Genomic DNA, 22,551 nt, shown 5'->3' on the forward strand with positions numbered 1-22,551 from the left:
AATTTTTGGGGTTTCTTATTTAAGCATAGGAAAGGTAATTATTAGAATATGGGCATCCAACTCAAAACCAATTTGGCAATGAGTAGAGTGGCCCTAAAGATTATAAGCCGCAAGATCTTAGATAACCCAAACAATGCAGGGCTAATAATCTCAACAGCAATCAAGTAGCAGATAGGTCGGCAAAATAGCAGATAGGTTGGCAAAGGAGGCAAGGAAACAGGGTTTTCATAAGCAACAATGGATCGCAATGCCAAGTCGTTTTAGATAGTCTGTCTTTACTTTCAAACGTTGTTTTTCTTCGGAACACTGAGGAACAGATTTGGATTCCAATATTTCAGGACATGCAGCTGAAATAAGGACAACCAACAGAGATGTTACCTCTGTGTAATTCTCCTTTCTGTCTTTTTTTTATAAGAACTGGATCAAGTTCTGAAAAATAAGCTTCAAAAATGGGGAATATACAAATATTTACCGTGGATAACATCTGGGGATACAAAATATTAAGATCTTAACTTCAAAACTGCAGCCAAAAAACTCTCCCTCTTCTCCAAGTAACTCTTAACAAATCATCAGCCACAATACATGAGGTACCCCTTGTTTGTTCCCTTTCCTAACTGATTCGTGTATTCTTTTTTATTTTCCTATTATTATCACATTTTTTCCTCTTTTCATTTACAGGTTACTTCACAGCATCTATACCATTCCTTACAACATCTTCCTTTCATCAGTTAACCTTAGTATATCTACAGATTGAACCCGAAACCAACTTCAACCACCCAAGAAAATCATGCACCCTATACAAAAAACCACCCCACCTTTTAGCCTTTAATAAGAATGCTTGTAAGTGCCGGTTGAGAACATTGAAACAGTCGGTGGGGAGTTCGTGGTAGAGCAAAACTTGTCCCATTATTGGGACCTCATCTTTCTTTAGACCTGTTCAAAAGAAAAAATTTATCATCCCCTAACCAACCTACTATGAAATATAGAAATTGCACAACTATAACATGATAGACGATTTTATTCACAATTCCAATATGTAAGTAATCATACAAACACCATAAGAAGCCAATGCTCAAATCTAAGCAGAGATCACTAAGAATTGATAGCAATCAGAAAATACCTGTGTTACAACGATACGTCTAAAAAAAAAATCAGCTGTATCAATACATATTTACACAGATACACGTACTAATACTCCAGTACTTCCAGATACAACTCAGTTAGAAAACTTTCGCTAAATATTAGATATCAACAGCTGTCAAATCTCAATACCTTAATATTAGAAACTTTAGATATTTTACTAGATTCTATGAGAAGCTTTAACTATAGTGACAAATATTAGTTCCAAATCTGTCTACTGATCTTGCTCTAGACTTTCTTTCTTCTTATTCTCTCCAGTGAGGTTAATCATACATATTATATGCATATATCTTGCAAATTCACTACTTATATATCTATGTTAAGCTGATATTTATATTGTGTGTTCCGTATTCACGTATCTTAGTTTTTTAAGTTGTATCGAAGTAGCGTATTGGATACAAGATACCGATACCGATACCGTGTCCGTATTGTTGTAACATAGGAAAATACCATCTTTACATAGGTACTCTCAGGTACTAAGAGTTCAAATATCACGAAGAACATGGGTTAAATAAAAAATCCTATTGGACATCAGGGACAGGATGCTTGAAATAAGATACATCTATTAAGAAAATGCATTAGCTCATACCTGTACAAACGCCCAATCTGGTTTATCGAGTTGCGCTCAAACATGCAAGGTCCCCGCCCACTACCAATAACAATTAGAAACTACCATCTTTACAACCACTCCCTCAGAACAAAATCGAATGTGCACGGTGTCTGATTTATAAAGCTTCCAGGGTTATGGCTGCTTTAGTGAAAACTGACAAGACAAATGGAGCTTCCTCCCCAGGGTGGATAGTGGTAGGCACAATTGTGTACCCTTTTGGTTCAGGTTCCAAAACAATCTCAAATGATATTTCTCGAGAGTTGACATAGTCTGTCCCTCCAACTGATTCATGCAAGTAAATATTGTAAGCAGCACGACGACCACGAGTTTTTAGTATCCTCATCCCGATGTAGAACATCATTGAATCAGCACTAGACTGGTAATTCCTAAAACCAGCCGTCTTTCTGGAGAAACCCACGCCCTAATATTGAAGTTTGCCAGAAGATAATCAGAATTAAGTTAGCAGCAATAAGCTGAAAATTAAATAATGGTAGAAAGAAGGAAATATCAAAAAAGACATACCTGAGTTAAAGTAATGAAAACATGGATAGGACAAGAAGCACTTGAGCCAGTAGCTCTAAGTCGAAACTGTGGATTTTGATGCCAAGTGTCATAGTCTTGACAACCACCAGCACTGTACCCCCGCCACTGGCCATGGGCAGAATATCGCATGTCCAGGGGATAGATGCGGCATATATAGATCGACCGGAAATGAATTTGAAAATCTTGCCAGGACATCCAGAATATCCCTTCCTTGGACTATTCAAAAAGAAACTATTAATCAGTGTACCAGATTTAAGTCTTAACAACAGAAACGAGGTTGGTGAATTACTAGGAAATGTAACTGTAACAAATTTAACACGCAAACAAAATTGACTAATATGTAATCTCTATTAAGTAATCCAAACAATTGAGTTTCAAATTTGGTGCGAATGGAAAGCCAAAATAAATAAATTAATATACCTAGAAATAAACTAAAAAAGAAACAAAACCCTAGAAGGCTAGAACATATTATACAATACATGGTATCCAACAATGACGACACTTTTTTAACAAGAAAAATTTCCAGAAAAATAGATGAAAATAATAGAAATGCGAATGGATTCCATGAAAAACAAGTCATCCATGCAGATAAACTACCTGAGGTACATGCTTTAGTTTATGCTTCATACGATCAGTCCATTCAGGCGATGAGTCAGACCAAGGCCCATTCCACTCAACCTCATTTGCCCATGGATTTCGCACCTGGACAAGCTTGTGGCCATCTACATCTCTTACCTTAAGTCACAATGTAAGGTGATAATATCAGCAACATCTTTCACAAAAATTGCATATCTAGCGAATATCACAGAAATACAGGCATTAGAAAGTGTTTCAAAATACCTGCAGTACTGCGTAAGCATGGCCTTGGACAATGCCACTTGAGGATACATGCACATCTGAACCTGAAGGACTCCCAGCACCAAGTAAAAAGCCCTCCTGCTTGAAACGCAGTAACTGCGACCATAGTCTTCCACTGGCAAGATCAATTTGGGCTTCAGCAGTTCTCATGTCAATCTCCTCACCAGCCCCTCCAGTGAGGTCTACAAGAGCATCCTGGACAAGCCCACCTTCTAAAGCCTCATATGATCCATGCAGCTTGGCATATGCCTTCTCCAAAAGTGAAACCCATAATTCATTCTTTTTTCTACTGGTAGCAAATGCTGGTTTTCCAGGTTCCTCGCACGGAATCCAATCATCAACAACAACTGGGACCCACTCACCCTACAGGACATTCAAATAATAGGTTAATAAGCAGCACATAACAACACAATCCTTCTTGTCGGCAGTCAAGTTAACTTCGACTGTTAATCTTATTATATGAATTTGTGTAGCCTTTTGATGTCTTAATGTACCAGAAGACATTGGAAATATACATTTGAATAAGAATTAGTTGCAAAATATTTCTTTGCCTAAAACCCATCCAACTAAGAAATTTACGATGTATCCTCAAAAAAAAAAGACTAGGTATGACAAGTACCTACAGGCCAAAGAAAAAACAAATAAAACTTCTCTTTCTGCAGAAAATCTTGTAGAGAGGGAACATAGTTGGCCCCACTAGACCCAGTGAAAACACATCCAACAATTAGCTCAACACTAAGACTTAGCAACGACGTTTGGAAGAAAGCAAGGCCCTTAATGAAAACACTAAATGACCATTGTGTTCACCTTTCACCAAGGAATAATAATATTTTTCCATGTTTTCGTACTACTTCAGAGAATTGGACAGATCAAGAACTCTTAATTTAGGAAGACTGAAAGCTTGCTTAAGCTAATTTACTAGGGTTTTTACAAACACATAGAGACATAACATTTTCACCTGAATACAGAAGCGAACAGTGTAAATCCCTTCCTCATTATACTCTGGTGTGATGATCACCTCCGATACGCGTGCAACCTCTGTAAGAACAGCAACAGCACTCAAAAACCAGCAGTCACCCAATCGACCCTGCACCAAAGAACAGTTGAGCTTCTTGAACAAATCAATTGACTCATTTCATCATGATCACAGTTGTATCTTATGATTCAAAATTTAGAGTTTGCAGGAAACTAATAGTACGGCAATACTTCAGGCTGACTTTGCAAAAAGGAGATGCCATAAGTCTTTACCTGAATAACATCAGAAGAATTAGCAACACCAGAATATAAGCAAGGTTGAGAATCCACAGATATCTCTTTCACAATTTCAGCTGGTCTTTTCCACTCAGAAACAATCTAGGAAAAAGCAGCAGAAGGTTAAGGAACAGAGACATCAGCAGAAGGTTAAGAAAAAGCAGCAGAAGGTTAAGAAATTTAACTAGTCGTGGAACATACTTGCAATTTTGAAGGAGGCTGCTCCGGGTCAACAAATAGAGACTGATCATTTGGAGGAAATTCTTGATCGGTGAAATGCACATCTCCTCTAGCAGTGAGAGCTTCTTTAACTGCCATTTCCACTGACAACATCCGCTGATTAATTTCCTCGTGTGATTCCATCCTAGATTTCCGCATTCTTCTTGTAAAAGAGTCTATATCAATCGCTACTGCTTCACGTCCAGATCTTCTTTTCCTCCCACTTGAATACTGTCCATCCCAGTCTACATCTTCTCTATCATATAGATCGACATCTGCAGGGTCACTGTCCCACTCAGCCACCTGATCAACAGCCAAGAAGTAATGAAATTTTATCAGCTAAAAATTGAGAAAGATAAAACCAGAACATTGCAACATACAAATATGAGGAACTTCCAGATGCATACTCTAGAAGGTGAATCACACCACTGCCAGCCATCCTCGGGGAGATCAGACACATTGTATTCGCCTGAGCTAGTAGCAGAATGTACAGCAGCAACCTCATCTTCTGTCAAACACCTCCCCCATAGAAACACATCCATTATATGCATCTTGGGGTCAGCTCCTTCACTATCTGATCTCCCAAACGAATCGAAATCTATAGGCGGCCTGGTGCCAATCCAGACTTCAGTACCTTGTTCCCAAATAGCATCACCCATACGCAGTGGTAATCCATTTTGATATCCATCAAATCCACCATCTAAATAGCAAGTAGCTTCGCCTAGTTCAGCATCAATAGTCATAGTCACTATATGCCACCTGCATACCAATAGAAGAAAACTGAGTAAATACAAATCGTTCCAAGACTAGAACATTGTGAAAATATAAAACCTTCAGTAGCAGCTTACAACACTATCCATAACAAATAGAAGAAAGGAATCACCTTCCATCAGCAATACTCGTTGCACCAACACTCCACTCTTTTGCCACGGTGGATTGTCTATCACCTATAGTGACTAATCTCAAGCCTACTTGCCCAGCTTCAATACCTTGTTCAGAACCAACAACCAGGACTTCCCAGCAAACCTTCTTTTGAAACTCTGTTCCCATGAGACATACTGGTCCAGATTCGGGCTGGATCATAACAGCAATAGAGAAGCTAACTTTATGGCTCTCAGAAATGCTTGGATCAATCTGCCCACAATGTCTCCCCCCTGCTGTAGGCTCATCATCGAGAATGCAAACGGCACCAGGAATTCCCGTCTGCCAGGACATCAGTACGAAAATTTTAGAACGGATATTATACATGAATTCTTTAAGTTAGAACCTGAAAGTAAGGTTGGTGGAGAGTAAAAATTGAGTGCCGAAAACTAATAAATGGTAGACAGCAAAGGTGATAAACACGCATGCAATATCAGGCCTCAGATAGACTGTCTCCTGATAAGTTAAGATGCAATATTTATCGGCATGGGACAAGATACAAGGGTTTTGACTGTGGTTCGCTGTAAACAGAACTTAGAAGGTGTGATATTAACCATGGCGCTTGAAGATAGTAATACATAATAACTAATTGGACTTGCATCGAAGAGCAACAACGAACTTCCAGTAATAAAATATAAACTTGTAGAATAAATGAAACGGAAGCATGCCTTTTGTGCCCGACGGCCTAATTGGGCAGTACGGATTCGACGAGCAATACTTGACACTCTCTCCCTAGCAAATGAGTCGTCCAAAACAGAATCACCCCCTACAGCGCGAACAGCAGCTGCCATAGCAGCAGCATCCCTGTTCCCAACATTTGGAATGGAAGATATAAGAGAAGCCTCTAGCTCCTTCCACTTACGTTCTTCCTTCTCCAAAAGTGCTTTTCTTCTTTCTTTTCCTTTCCCTTCCTCTTCACGTCTCTGCATCAAGATTTCCTCTTCCATCTCCTTCTCTCTTATGTAACTGCAATATTAGTTAGTATGTGAGCAATACAGAGAAGCTTAAACTTATTATACCCGTATATTAGTTAGCATCTGCAGCCGTGACTAGTAAGAAAAGATACACGAAATGGCCTATGATGCATAGGCCATTTCCTGTATCATTTCTTACCTTGTGTAATACAGACAACTCTACTATAACAAGATAGAGAGAGAGTCTACCTCTCCTGGATAAGTTCGAATTGCCTGCGATCTTCAGGCATCCATTTCTTTATTTTCTTGGCACTTAGATCTGAGAACCCGATGCTATCTAGAAATAATCTAAGACGAACTTCATCCTGCCAAGACACAAAAAATAACATATGAAATCATTTTAAAGAGTTCATCCTGAAACTAAATTCGTGTAGAGTGTTTCCAGGAAACAAACTGATCACTTAATTAAACAATTGAAAGTTAGTATTCTAGTTCACCTGCACTCGCTCTGCCTTTGCAGTCAAACCAAGCAAAAGAAGCAAATAACCACCAAACTTATCCCACATATATACCCATTCGGTATCAATTGCCTCCTCCAAAGCAAGAATTCTTGCATGAGCACACATCTCTCTTCTGTTACCCACATCTGTAGGTGAGTCACGCCAACATATCCTTCCAGTTTTAAATCTGCAGAAAAATAAGCCTGCAGCTAGTTCTTCGTTGCGAAGACGATCCCTCAATTTCATGACATCAGCCCTAGGAAGCACAAAATGACCCCCTTTGTCCCGTGAAATTGTAGGATCTCCGACTAACAGAGCAGCAGAGCTAGCTGATCTCTGTGGTGCTGAGTAAGTTCCCGAAAGAGCATTTCTCGTCTGCATCCATAAACAAGCAACAGTTAAATTAAAGTGACTGATAAGAGAAAGATAATACTAGTTATGGCCCCTTCAAAATATGTGACTCAATGCGACTTTATAGCAAAGCAGAAATAGACATTTACAGAGAGATGATAATAAAATGTAGCGAAGGATTTTTGAATGTGAGTCAGAAAGAAACCGTTCAGATAAACAATTCAAAATATTTTTATCCCCGAGAATAAAGGACCATAACAGGAATCTTTCAGAAAGAATTCATAGAAAAGAAACTAATAATATCCCTAGTCCCTACCAGGAGTTCTTCTTGGGTAAACAACAACAATAACCAGATCAATTTTACAAAAGAAGATCCTGAATTTAAGTTAACATTAGGCAAGAATTACCACTAAAAAGTTGTAATCTGAAAGCGAAACAAATAAACATACCTTGGTAGCGGATCGAGAAATTGCCTGTACGATAGTTTCCTTACTTAGAAAATGTACGGCATCTTCCATCATCTATTGGTTAGTCGAAGATAGATCACCCAATTAGATATTCATACATAAGATAAACAGGAAGGTAACATCAGGTTTACTCAAGAATTCCTTGACTCATATATAGCCGTGCACTAACCTTAAGTGTCAAGCATGGACGGGAGACGGCAAAACCAAACGCTACCACAAGTGTAATTGCTGATACAGCAGCGCCAGCAAACGGCGGATATATTTTTAAGCTAGCAACAACACCCCATCCCTCGGTTGCTATTGCAATTCCATAAAGAACGAGGAACGAAGCACTACAAGATTAAACGAAGCAGAACATGAGACCTCAAATATGACCAAAAGAAATTAAAAGACAACGGCTCAGTATTTGTTTGGTGCAAAGGAAACCCAGTGAAAATGGTAAACTAAGGAAAAGCAACCAATCAATTCCACAGCATAAAACATATCCAAAAATGAATACAAGCAAAACTTTGAAGAATAGAGTCATGGAGAATGTGGTGAAGTCTAGTGTACACCTCACAGACAAACATACCTGACATTTTTCGCACAATCAGCATGTGCGTCATACACGTAAACAGGTAACACTCTTGGGGAATATACTACAATTGGAGGGGAAAGAAGAACCTGCAAGAAAATATAAACTGATGTCACAGAAACACATTGCACCTTATTACAAAGAAAATAAGATCACCAGACAAAACAGACATGACCAATAGTTAGCAAGCTGAAGTTTTCATCCAAACAGGTAAGGAATAACTTACAGATAATGCCCTTCCAGCAAGAAGAAAGAGAAATGAGAAGTACCCAACAGATGCTCCAACAAATGGTTTACCTGACAATGAATAATGTCATTCTACAGAGTGCAAAAATGTTATAAGGGAGATATAATGCTGGCTTCCTAAGCACCTCTAAGGATTAAAGAAACATTAATCTTCTAGAGGATATTCACCTTCCAACAAACCAAGAACAAATGCAGCCAACGCCAAAAGAAATGCAAAGAAGCAAACTAAGAACATTTGTGCCCTGGTCAAATAAAAATTGTTCGCCGCCCAATAGTGGATAACACCAATTGCTAGGACAATGAGAAGGAGAACTAACAGACAAGCAACCCCAATCTGTTCAGCAATGAAAAATGGATAATAAGGTAGCTGAGAAATCTGATGAAACATTTGCATTAATATAATATAATATAATGTAATAAAACTTCTGTAATCGAAGCTGTTAAATCTTAGATAGAACAGCTGAAATGAACCAAAAACGCACCGTCCAAGGTTTAACTATAATAGTAATGGCTGATATTGCACCTAGGGAAAGAAGAAGACCAATGCCAATAAATACATAGACACCTCGAGAAAATTTCCAGTCATCATCTTTCCTGCAAAAAAAAAAAAAAAAATCAAGGGCAATGTGAGAAACTTTAATTTGTGATATATCCACCGGTATACGTGTAATGTCAAATTATGTCATACCATTTAAGCAGGCCAGAACCAAGCGATACCGCTGCTGGAATGCACATTAAAGGAAGCAAAGCAGCAAGGAAATCACCATCAGTTGGAACCCCATACTGCCGAGAATTAACTACCTCCAAATAAGAAGTACCACAAAATGCCACAAGAACAACTGAACCAAAATAGAGAAGGAAAAAAACAACATTTAAAGCAACCATCAGGACAACAATAACCATCAAGACCACACACTAGCTAAGAATTTTACAGAAACACTAGTTAAGAATCTTACAGAACGATAGATATAAGCTTAGATTAACTTACCAGCAAATATCACAACACATATGGCAGAGGAAAGAGAGAACCGATATGTTGCAAACCACGACAGAATTGGCAGCACTCCGGTGACTATCAAAGCAAATGCTGAAGCCATTGCCCAACCAAGGTAAACAGAAGATGCATATGGAGAGCTGATATTATTTTGATCTTCGGTCCATCCTTTGTAAGCTAAGTGTTCCAAAGGTTGGGCAGAGACTATTGCTCCAAGAGCTATGACAGATCCCGTGAACATTGATATGGAGAGTGCAAGCACAACAGCCTGATACATACATCATGAGTCAATAAAAACCTAAAGCAACTAAATGTTCGTTTAATACAGACGCAGTATGCACAGAGGTGATTAATCAGCTGCCCAGACAAGCATGCATGATCCCCAAATCTACTCAAAGTAGATAGTAAATGAAAAGGAGACATATAACTATACAATGATGTCGAACACGGAAGTATAGAGGCGTACAAGAACTCAATCGGGAGTATATTGCTACATCTGAAGTACAAACCTCTTTCCTCCCCTGAGCTCCAGGGTTGCTTCCTTGACTTGTGCATTCTGCTCGTGAAATCCAAAACTGGTAGCCATTCCGTATCCATATCGGAACGGCGATGGAAAGGCAAGCAACCATGAGAGGTACAGTCAAAGCTAATCCAAGTAGAACCGACGATTTGCTGAAAAAAAAGGAGGGTTGGATGAGTGAATGACAAGACTGTCACAAGGACACTCCATTTTCATGAATTTTGACATGTGCAACAAACAGACACCGCGTATAGCACTTAAGATCACCTAAATTGCTACTTGAATTAATATCTTAATTTAAAAAGCAGACCTAGGAGTGGCAAAGGACAACTGCTATTATTTAAGCATGGAGTGAATTCAACTATTCAAGTAGTCAGTCTTTGCTAAGCTAACTAAACGGTATAAATATAACATTTGGTTTCCCATAGAATAAATTCAAGTAGTCAGTCTTTGCTAAGCTAACTAAACGGTATAAATATAACATTTGGTTTCCCATAGAATAATATTACAAAGGAACCAATGTTCATCAAGTGTTACAAAAGTTGTAATTACAGAGAGATAAAAGGATACTCTGTAACCCAATTGTAACTCGTCAGAATCCATGGTCACAGATAATCTATATAGTTTAAACCTAAACATGTAGGAACTCAAAGCATGACTCTATGCATCCCATAATATGTACTTCATCCAACAAAATTACTATCCATGAGCATACTAAGCAAAATAACAAATGCACATGTAGGTATGGTTTATCAAATTACACAAAAAACAGCCATACCTTAAGAAGGAAAGCAACAAACCGACAGAGGTGCTTGACAACCAGGCGACAAATCCATACTGAAGATTCAACACCAGAAGAGAACCGGTTAGTAAGAAGCAAAAAAGGAAGAAAAAAAAACAGAGAGAGAGAATTCTAAACCAGATGGTAAGATGCACAAAAGCTGAGAAATAGAGACGGATAATTCTAAACAAGTTCTGTCTTGACATGTGATTGTTCCATATGCTAACCCTAGGTTCTTTTCGTTCAAAGATGTTAAGCCAGAAATAGAAATGAACTGGAGTTCTACTTGATAAACAAAATTAAGTTTTTAGTATTTCACATCATTTCGCGTATAAAAATCTCTTGAATTTGTTTTGACCACCAAGTTTTTAGTATTTCACACCATTTCGCAGGGTGCTCTTACTGTTTGATCTATTCATGGGTGGTCTCTCCACCGAGCCTTCTTTTTCTAATAGAAATGAAAAACAGATCCACTTTACACTGCTCTTATTAGAACTCCAGTCCAAAAGAACCACACTTCTAAGATAATAACAGTCGAAACCAATGCACAGGCCAGGAACATACCAGAAGCACTACCCAAATCTTTAAAAGATCCCGAGTAAATGTGCCTAAGAAACCTTCTTACCATACCAGACATCAAGTGAAAATTGTAACTAAAACTATTAAGTTCAGTGTCATTTACACTAAAAATGGGAAACACTCACAGCACCTATTTCAACAACCTAAACACGTGGAGTATACCTTGCCGTGTTTGGATGTCATGGACATTTCTTCTGTTTGGAAGGATCGAAGGAAAGCCATAATTGAACAAACAACTGGAGACAATAAGAACACTGAAATGCCAAATTCAAACTGCAAACAAGATGTCATATGCATACATCAGCAAATCAAAAATCGCCAAACTGGTTCCAATACCCATACAACTGAACAACAATTATGCTATTGGCACAAAACTTACCTGTTGATGAATAGCACCTATTACTTTGATTGTCTTTAGGGGGAACACCCCCACAATGATCGTTTCGATAATGAAGAAAAAACTGAAAAGGACCCACACTCTCTGTGGTGTACCTGCTAGTTGATGCAAAATAGTTCTGAAAATTTGTAGCCATTTTTCCAAACCCTTACGCCGTAATTCCTCTGACAATGAAATTTGATTGGGCATAATAACATTGTCTGAGCTGTTTGTGTCAATCACAGTAACATCAGTGTTATCTTGATTCTCCCTATCTGCATCAAGACTACTTCTCTGCAGTAACGCCAAAATAGTTGGATCTAAGCCTTTCTCCTTCAACATCACAGCAAAATTTGGATCCAAGCCCTTATCTTGGAGTAGATTAGCCAACTCAACATCACCTTCTCTAGCTTTCCTTTTCAAGATTGCCGCAACTCTAGAATCGGTCAGTCTTTGTTGAAATATGTGAGCCAGATTCAGATCCAGTGCTTGTTGATTTGCCAAAGTTGATGTACTTGACTCACAGCCTTGACTTTCCAGACCACCGCTAGAACAAACAATAAAGGAGCTGCAGCGTTCAAGTTGCTTATCAGCTGGAGTAATTCCAACTTCAGAATCCTGGACAACAGACCGACATGAACTGCTACGTAATGCCAAACTTGGCCTTCCACTGTCTATGCTCTTATCACTATTAATCCCCTCGTGAGAACCAGAAGTGCAGCCCAGAACGACATTATTCCAGTTACTACCGTCGACTGTGCACTGTGATGTACTCGTACAAGTAGCCTCGACGCCATTAGAAAGGTTACTTGCTTCAACACTACTACTATGCTTTGCACTTGAGCCACAACCTTCAGAAGAGCTAGAAGAGCTGTTTTGTCCTTTTCTTCGAAATCCCTCTCTTAAACGTATCACTGTACTCTGTAAGGCATCTCTCCTTGCAGCCAATGGACTCATAACTGATACATGACGAGAAACAGCAGCAAATAACAAGACAGAGGCTACAACTCCATAACTAATACAGTGTCCCAAATACCTGAAAGCATTAACAACTACAATATGAAAAAAATACAACTCACAAAGCTCAGCCATATCGGTAATTAAGTACAACATCAACACTTAAATAGAGGGGTGAGTTACAAACCAGTAATGCACCCCAAAGCATATGAGAAAAATGCGAGATATTCCAGCAACAAAAAGTGCTGTAACACGACTCTTTAGAAGCTCAAACCCAAACAAGCATGTCCCCAAGTTCCAATCTATAAGATAAAGCAAGATACCATAAAATTATGTCTCTAAAGATAAAATACATGCACACAGGGATATGTAATACAAACGGGCATACCAAGAACAATAATAGCAGCAGAAGTAACGGCCCCCAACCAATTTGACTCCTTAGCAGTCAAACCATATAAGATGGAGTAAACAAGAAGCACGAGCAGTGATCCAAGATAAAGAAGTCCAAGACGAAAAGCCCTACAAAATTACACCATGTCAACAAAATGGAAGGTGACATAACCGTGTACATGTTGATTAGATTATAAGTACTTCCACGCATCATGTAATGTTATAGTATGACAAAGATGTTGAGATGAAGTCACTAAACTAAGTAATGAAAATACTAAAAGCAACAAAAGAGCATCAGAAACCAAAAAAAAGGGGTGAACCCAAATGCAAAAATAGAACACAATTAGACAACAAAGATACCATGGCAACAAACAAAAATGATGACCAATGAAGAACAAAGGGCATGGACTTGCCTACTGGATTGTCGTGGATATAAGTCATATAACTCATTCGGATCAGGTGGCTCTGCTAAGCAAGCAACAGGTCCTACTTCAATACAATCAGAATAAGCAAATTTGTATGACCGACGCACATATTCATCCACATCCAAGCCGGTACCTGCGAACAGATATCTAATAGATTAGCTAACTAGAGGCAATTCGCAATGTTGCAGCAGAAAATTATTTTATGTTTTGCCCCTTGAATAAACATATGAAACAATCAGAATAAAGTAATGTACTGTGGTTATTACCATTGAAGATCATTCGGCAAATAAAGAGCATGTTAATTGCTAAAGCAATAGCCGACACACCAAAAAAGAACCCAGAAGGAGAATATCGCTCAGACGCACTCGAGCCTGCTGTAACATACACAGCGCAGAGTTCATACGCACAAAGGAGCGATACAGCCAAAAGAAGAAGAATCGCAACAGCCCCTGTTAAAAAGAAAAAGTCAACTGATTGAAAAAACCTAAAAGCATGATATATCCATAGAGATAGCAGAGCGCCACTATCCTTAAAATTCTAATGTCATTTTTTTCTCTTTCAACTCTTGATTCTTTTAAACTGAAGAGCATAATATACACAAGGCATACAACAATCATTAAATTGCATGGAACACATAACAAAATTGTCATTTTATATGAAAGAAGAACACTACATACTTGAGCTTTGCCATTTTGTTCTCCACCAAAGCATGATAGCATAAAATGCCAAAAGAAGAGCAGTACCGGCCATTATTACGGCCAAGCCAATTATATCACGTCCAAGATTCGCAATCAACCAACTCCCCCAGATAATAAGCACCACCACGGGTGATAGGACAACAACCCATGCAGATAAGGACAGAAAACCGCAGATTACACCCAAAGGAAGACCTTGTATAACTTCTGGCCACTTTCTGGCAAATATCCAACTGATGATGACAAACCAAAAGAACAAACAACACAAGATGAAGGTGAAAAATCAATGATAAATATGAAGCAGGCTTAAAAAATATATTGTAATACACGTGACACGTCCTACATTCAAAAGGGAGAAAGCAGTGAATCAGTGATATGGGTTGCCCACAAAACTTAATTTAGTCAAACAGCGCTACTATGGAGACACTACCATTGAAGTGCTTGATACACTGACTAATGTGTGTGATTGGGAGAGGGATATATATGAGGCAAACTTAGTATTGTGGCATCGAAATTGCTAGGTTATCTTTCCTGAAGTACAACACCGTGTAGAGTGGGAAGTAGATACATGGTACCTTTAGAATTTTGCTGTGTTGCAACGATACGCCTAAAAAACAAATTCAGCCGTATCGATACGTATTTACAAGGATACGCGTACTAATACTCCGGATACTTCAAGATACAACTCAGTTAGAAAACTTTGACTAGATATTAGATATCAACAAATGATAAATCTCAGTACCTTAATATCAGAAAATTAAGATATTTTACTAGATTCTATGAGAAGTTTTAACTATAGTGGCAAAATATTAGTTCCAAATCTGTTTACTGATCTTGCTCTAGACTTTCTTCCTTCTTATCCAGACCTTTTCTCTCTCCAGTGAGGTTAATCATACATATTATAATTTAATCATGCAAACACATATATAATATATTTATGTTAGACTACTGATCAATTTGAGTATGCCGTATCGCCGTATTTTAGTTTTTCAAGTTGGTGTATCATAGTAGCGTATTGGTATCTTGTATCCAATACCGTATCCGTATCGTTGCAACACAGGAATTTTGTGTTTCAAATGGCATAGTGTTCAGAAAAAACAGAAAGGCTTTTCTACAGTTGACTTATGATCTAATTAAAACACTGAAGGCGGAAGAAACGGTATCAGGAAAACAGAGAAGACAAGTCTGAATGATTAAAAATAACGGAGCCAAACGAGCAATTTAATATGCACTCAAAGAGTAGAACTGTAGAACAATGTACTTCATTTGTTGTTTTTGTTCAACCACATTCCCGAAATTGGAAATAGTTATTTACAAGGATTATTTGTGCATTACAACTACACCTCCAAACCATACTCGTACCTCAACGGTCACCCCCTGCAATCTTAACATCTTTTTCCCCCATAATTCTTTATTTTTTAACCTCAAAACCAACAAACCTATTTTTCTAATTTTCTCCGTACAACTCTGCGTCATGTGCAATCTCCACATTACATATTCTCCTTACTTAATCGTGTCTGAGAAAACCTTTTCACTACCAATTACACCAGCCATTATATATGTGGAATGCTGCTGAAGACTGCATTGCAACATGTAAAACGAACTACCACTAATATGTGTGCTATTCCAAATCTAGGTTTCCTGAAGTAAGGACAACTACAAGTTTTCGCATACGAGAAGGAAGAATTTAGAGTTTCGCATGATAGTATCATGCATCCTATCATTCAAGCTATGTCTTGACACGTTATACTTCTGAACTGCAAGAAAGAAAGATGAGACAATGCAGAGGACAAACTCTTTGCATCCAAGAACTATTGTTTAAAGGAACAACCGAGGCGTAAGTCTTGATGTTCACCTTAAGGACACCCTTTAAGAAAGTCACAGCCTTGATGGCAATGAGGCAACGGCTATAGCCACATTCAGCTAAGGACAAACATATCAGTGCACACAGACCAATTTGAATAACATCATTCCAACTTAGCCACAATCCACGAGATTTCAATTATTTTTCGGCTCTTTGTTTCACTAAAGTCTATCAAACTTCAAACAACTCTCTAACTCATTTTGCATCCTAGATAAAAGGCAACAACTTGTTGGGTTCTTGTTATCGTCTTTGAGATGATGGTTGTTTGACTTGTTGGTGCTCCGTAAGATTATGTATACATAATTAGGGATGTGTTGGTGCCTCATTCCCTCCTTTGTCATCTACGACAGATCAAGTATGCCTGTGGCAACATAAGAATGTGATCTTACCTCCTTCGCATCTTTAACTTAAAAAACCTAGTTGAGGCAAAATGCATAGCTTAAAAATTTTCGTAATAATTTTTCCTAGTTTTCCTTAAATAACCCATACTGTCTAAGAATCTCTAGGGCACATTTATTCTCAACTATTAAATTACGAAAGAAAAAAGAGACAAATAACAAAATCTTAACGCTGATTCACACTTGGAGAAGCACATTTCTAAACAACGGGTTCTACATAAATGAATGTTATTGGGCTGTTGCTAACAATTGCATCTCTGTTGACCTTTGCATTTTCAAGCTCAAATTCTCATCCTATAAATCTTGATAGTGGAAGAAGATAATCCCAATCAAAAACAAGGTGACACGGACTAAAAGGCCCGATCTATACTGGAAGTTCAGAAAGTGGCCAGAAGTTATTAAGACATTTGCACATAGTAGTTCAGATAGTCAGCAGTCGTATAGGTAAATTGTTTAAAGTTTAAACACTGTAGACTCCATAATTAGCATGCGTATAAATGCAGGTGTGTGAGGCAATAAACTAATTAAGTGTTCATTCAACCATAGTTGTCACTTATAATGAAGGATATGTCATAAACAATCTAATAATACTGGGTGTGAAATATATGGTAACAAGCAACATTATAATTCTCCGCTAAGAAGTTATAACTGAGCCTCAACATTTCCTACACTGTGACATGGATCAAAAAGACATGACATTTGCAATCTAACAAAACAAGCATTTAATTAGTTACCTGTAAATCCGCCATGGACGCCAGTTCACTGCCCAGAGTATAGCGAAGGAGAGCGAACTCAGAACGGAGAAAAGCGTTCCCAATACAACGCAAGCTATCATGACATGACGCTCATCTCCTTCCATGGCTCCTTCCCCTTTATGTTTCAACTCATAACCATATAAAATAGACAGAGACACAAAGACCCAAGAAACCCGCAGAAGATTTTAACTTCAACAAAAAAAAAAAAAATCTCGAAACTTTGCCACAAACAACAAAACCCTGAAACAAAATTACACAAAAAAATCACTGTTCAGCGCCCCCATCATACTCTTCAGTCTTACAGAAGAATTTCACTCAGTAAAATAAACCAAAAAAAAGAGAGAGAGAGAGAGAGAGAGAAAGACTTTACCTTTTTCTTTTTTCAAGTACGTATTCTCACGGGGTAAGCTGAAAAGAGTGATTCCTCCATGGATTTTATTTAAGCAAATAAGGGTTTTAAGATGAGAATGAGAGACGACATTGGTGAAATGAAGATGAAATTGAGTGAAATCGAGCTCAAATTAGTGAGTTTGTACAGAAACTAGCATGAAATTAGCTAGGGTTTGGTTAAATCCTTCACGTTCTCACTTGGATTTCTAGAGAGAGAGAAAGAAAACTGTGAAACCCTACACTGTGAGTGTTTTTTTCTTACAGGAGAGAAAATGAGGGGAAGACAAATAAAAAATAATCGAGTAGAGTAACCACTTTAGGCGTATTTGGTAAAACTATAAACCCTAGAGTTTCATCCGTTGGATCTGTAGTCATTTTTCACCAATCCAAATCAGCGGTTATTATTTAGCCATGTCAAACATTATTGTGTATCTAATTGTAGTTTATTAAGATTCAGATATCTCGGACGGCAGTGCTACTCACGCACAACATTATCCGTGTAAAATTTCCAAACACTTGGCATTCCAAGTACAGACAATGGACAGATGTATGTGATCCATATGAAGCTTCTTAGTTCCGCTGAGAGTAAGTTTTATGGTCAAATTGTTGGAATGTGCATTGTTTTATGGTAATTGAATCCTAGGAGAATCTATAAGACAAATGATCCCGTTGCTGCATAGGTATAGCTGCAACAAACTCAGTTTGTTATAATAGTAGTTAGTTGAGATTTATCTTTTGACAGTAGTTTGATAAATTACAAATTTACTTTAGATAAGTTAAGCTTGGTTAGGATTGAGTTAATTTAGTTGTCAAGAGTATAAAGCACAGTTTGACTAAGTTTTCTGTGTAAGTGGCGGTTCAGATTTGTCCTCACAAGAGATAAATATAGGGATATAATTGTTTGTCATGAATAATGGTTGTGATTGAGATTAGAAATCTATCTAACGGACAAAATTTATCATGTCATTAAGGTTTTATAGTTCTTCATAATAAATACTCTATTAATTTGCTATGATAATATTTTATTAAATGTCAAGTTAAAAATGATTATATAAAAACTATTCTATTAATGATGATAATAAATATATTTTTATTAGTCAATACTTATGATTAGTTTGGTATTGTTGCGAGCTTTATAAAAGAGCTTTTACGATGTACGTTACTATGCCGAGTTATGTAAAAAAATAATTGAATGGTTGCCGATGTATGTTACTGTGTCGAGCTCTGTAAAAATAGTTGAATGGTTGCAAATTATTAACTAAAGCTAAAACTATTTAAAAAGGCGATCAAATTGTGTCTGGAAAATTATTAGGTTAAGCTATAGTTAGGAGAAAATGACATAAGTAGACGATCTCTGAAAATCGTTTATTCTATTTTATTTTGCTTAAAATAAGTAAATATCTAGAGTACATATATGTAATATTAGATTAACTATAGTTAGTGAGAAAAAGACAAAAGTTGACATATTTAGAGTACACATATGTAATATTAAATTTACTAATTAGTACTATTAATGGCGTAATATTAAGAATGGGCTGGTCATCCCCGTTTCCCAAAGTTTCATGCGCTCCAGGAGGCCCCAGGTTAGAGCCCTCAATAGCGTAATATTGCAGGAATTAACATGGAAGGTAGAGTTAGCTTGCCCCCCTTGTGACGCAATCTCAGCCCCCATCCGCTTCGGCTCCCTTGTCTAGGTTACCCATGAGGCTCGCTGGTAGGCTCGCACAGCAACCTGTTCAATTAATGTAGTAGTATGTCGTTGGAGCTTAGCTTGTTAGGCTTTCCAACTAGTTTCATGTGATGATCGTCATCCAATAATATAATAATATTATTAATAAAAAGTATTAATTTTCTTAACCATTTTTTAAATTAAAGTATATTTTTTATAGTGATAAAAAGTATTGTTAATAAATATTATTTTTCTTATTGTTGATAAATTAATTATATTTCAGTGATATGGTATAACAATGTAGTTTGAAAATAAGAAATAATTATATTTATAGAATAAAATATAATGAATAAAAATTGGTGATACATAGATTCAAGGATAATTTTTGTCAGCTATAAAAAAAGATGGGACAGATTTGGAAAATAAAATATGAAATTAGGGTGAATTATAGCATTTGCTTTTAAAGCTTTTAAAAGCTCCTTCTCCCCGACTTTTAAAATGGATAGATTTTGGAAGTGTTTCGCATAAAAAACACTTTATGAAAACTTTACCTAACACTAGGGTAAAAAAAATATTGCTATAAATATGTTTTCAAAGTACTTTTTTTGAAAGAAAAAAGCAGTACCAAACTTAATAAGATTGACTAACAATTATACAAGTGGATCATAGTGATGGCGGCAAGTATTGGTACCCAGTAAGTAGTTTCGCATCGCCTCACGTATTTCTTGATAAATGTTTTAAAGTTATTTTTATTCAATGATGATGGATAACATAGTTTATTGTTAGTAGAACTTATTGTTATTAGGTTAAGTACTTAACGATTTGACTTACTAACTAATCATGGTTTTATTATTTTTATACAACGAATAACCTCACATTTGGAAGTGTAATGTCGTAGAATGTATGACCTAATGACCCTTTACTCTACCGATACTGTTCTCACTTAGCTACTGCGGTCATCTGACAGTATGGGGTTTTCAATGGTCACTATTGCGGTCATCCAACAACAGCTTCTCAGGAGGTCACCCATCCTAGGATTGTTCAATACCGAGCATGCTTAACTATAGAGATTTTTCGCCAACTATGAATCCAATTATGCTGAAAAGGTATCGGTGTTAAAAAGGACAAACCATTACTTATATTCCATTTGACGAATCCTACCTGTTGAGTCGGAGTACTATAATACCACCAATTTAATTTGGAGCCGTCCTCGGCTCCAGAATATGTTCAATCCTAGACTCTGGCATTTTCTCACTCATGAGACCCTTTCCCGACACAATCCGTCGAGCAAATTTTTACACCCTCGACAGGTAACCTGTGGTCGACTATAATACCAATTGTAAGGACCTGATCCTCCGCCAATACTGTCCCCACTTAGTCACTGTGGTTACCCGACAATGTAGGATTTTCAACTGACACTGATGCGGTCATCCATCAACAATTTTCTGGGAGGCAGACCATCCCTAGATTACTCTCGCCCGAGAACGCATAAAAATAGTGCTTTTTACCAACTCTGGATCCAACTATGTTGAAAAGTCCACAATGTTACGAAAGGACAAGCCATTACCCATATTCCATTCGGTGAACTCTTCCTGTTTAATTACGTACATAATATATCTGGGAATTTTGAAAAACTATAACTAAAATGTATGTGAGTAAAACGGTTTCCATTGAAAATGACTTAACATTTTAAAACATGATAGCTTAAGTGAATGAATTAGTTTTTCATTATGTCATTGAAATAGTAAGAACATACAATAAAATATGTATTTTTGAGTCAATTCTGAGTTTTACTCTTTTCAGACTATTCTTAAATGGGGAAAAAGTAACAAGGATATGAAGATAGTTAATATCTACACAATTATTCTTGAGACGAATGAGTTCAGGTGTTGTAATTTTGTTACAACTTGCATAGTTTAGTATTTTGGTTTCGCTCGGTTGTTAGAATATGTGGATCCATAAACCACATATGTATAGCTAGGAATTGTACCTCGTGGAATAAAGAGGAATACATGTGGAGTTTAATAAGCTTGGGCATCTCCATACATAACACCGAGTCCTTTAAAAGTCCCATACCTCTTAACCCAAAATGGTGAAGTGGGGTTCGGGGTTATGTGGTCGTCCCCTGAGTAGTGTCTGATGATCCGTGAAAATCCTAACAATTGGTACCAGAGCCCATGGTTGGGGCTACTGTCTGAACATAAAAGTGGTTGTGGATGTCACCCAGTTTAGGGCACAAGTGAAGTCAGACTCAAGGTGGATCAGGCAACGCCTAAAGTTGAACTGGCGCTCAAGGTGGAGTTAGTGTCTCAACCATTATCTCCGGTGGAGCAGGATTTTAAATCGGCAAGGCAATGCTCAAGGTTGCACTGGCGCTCAAGTTGGATTTAGTGTCTCACATATTAACTCTCAAGTGGAGCAGGGTTCTAAGTGGGAAAGGAAATGCTCAAGATGGAGTTAGTGATTGACTTCTCATTAAATCAAGGTTGAGTATGATTCCAGAGCACATAGTGACAATAATCATGATCAGTGGGCAGTATATACAGATGGTAATCATATGGTGGAGTCTGATTAGACTGGTGAAGTGGTTTAAGCTCGCCAAGATGAAGATTGTTGGAGTATGTGGCACGATAAACCACATACGTATAGCTAGTGATAGTCCCACATGGAATAAATATGAGTACATGTGGAGCTTAATAAGATTGGACATCTCCTTAGTAGCACCGAGGCCTTTTAGATTAAAACCGCACACCTCTTATCCCAAGGTGGTCAAGTAAGACAGCATCGGTGGTATGTGGTCGGGTCCATACTAGGTTCATGAAGATCCTAACATCCTTCACTAAAATAAGACTAAAATAAGGAAGATGCAGAAAGGTAATACTATTTCAAATGATCGATAAGATATCTTTGTAAACTAAAAAACATATCAAAAAATATTTTTTTGGGGGGACAAAATATGTAAGAATTAATTCCGATATGATTTCATGGCTGGCTTGAGGACACAACTCGAGAAAGGAGAGGCATAGTATGGAAGAATGTCAAGGCGGAAAATGCTAGAAAAGATTTGTGGAGTGAAAAATCAAAATATTTATCGGAGGTTTCCTTTACTTTTATAATGATAAGAAGGGTAAACTTTATATTAATAAATATTATGTTTAATATTT

At 37.4% G+C, this 22,551-nt stretch overlaps 1 protein-coding gene across 1 annotated transcript; it reads right to left on the bottom strand.

Moving 5' to 3' along the window:
* Nucleotides 1-342: 342 nt before the first annotated feature.
* On the bottom strand, nucleotides 343-17,990 carry LOC113310674 (calpain-type cysteine protease DEK1-like). Its single transcript, XM_026559415.1, has 32 exons — nucleotides 17,699-17,990; nucleotides 17,308-17,568; nucleotides 14,294-14,544; nucleotides 13,883-14,065; nucleotides 13,605-13,749; nucleotides 13,190-13,320; nucleotides 12,989-13,103; nucleotides 11,848-12,880; nucleotides 11,631-11,741; nucleotides 10,887-10,945; nucleotides 10,098-10,260; nucleotides 9,583-9,856; nucleotides 9,283-9,433; nucleotides 9,077-9,188; nucleotides 8,763-8,928; nucleotides 8,575-8,645; nucleotides 8,346-8,437; nucleotides 7,944-8,106; nucleotides 7,757-7,828; nucleotides 6,954-7,331; nucleotides 6,706-6,821; nucleotides 6,211-6,508; nucleotides 5,505-5,824; nucleotides 5,029-5,380; nucleotides 4,604-4,924; nucleotides 4,400-4,504; nucleotides 4,110-4,238; nucleotides 3,134-3,514; nucleotides 2,891-3,028; nucleotides 2,273-2,509; nucleotides 1,730-2,171; nucleotides 343-933 (listed from the first exon to the last, which is right to left on the bottom strand). The coding sequence occupies exons 2-31, from the start codon at nucleotides 17,430-17,432 to the stop codon at nucleotides 1,866-1,868; spliced, it is 6,498 nt and encodes a 2,165-aa protein (XP_026415200.1). The 5' UTR covers nucleotides 17,433-17,568; nucleotides 17,699-17,990; the 3' UTR covers nucleotides 343-933; nucleotides 1,730-1,865.
* Nucleotides 17,991-22,551: the final 4,561 nt, after the last annotated feature.

This window comes from Papaver somniferum, chromosome 9 (genome assembly GCF_003573695.1).
Source record: "Papaver somniferum cultivar HN1 chromosome 9, ASM357369v1, whole genome shotgun sequence".
In the NCBI taxonomy this organism is placed as follows: Eukaryota; Viridiplantae; Streptophyta; class Magnoliopsida; order Ranunculales; family Papaveraceae; genus Papaver; species Papaver somniferum.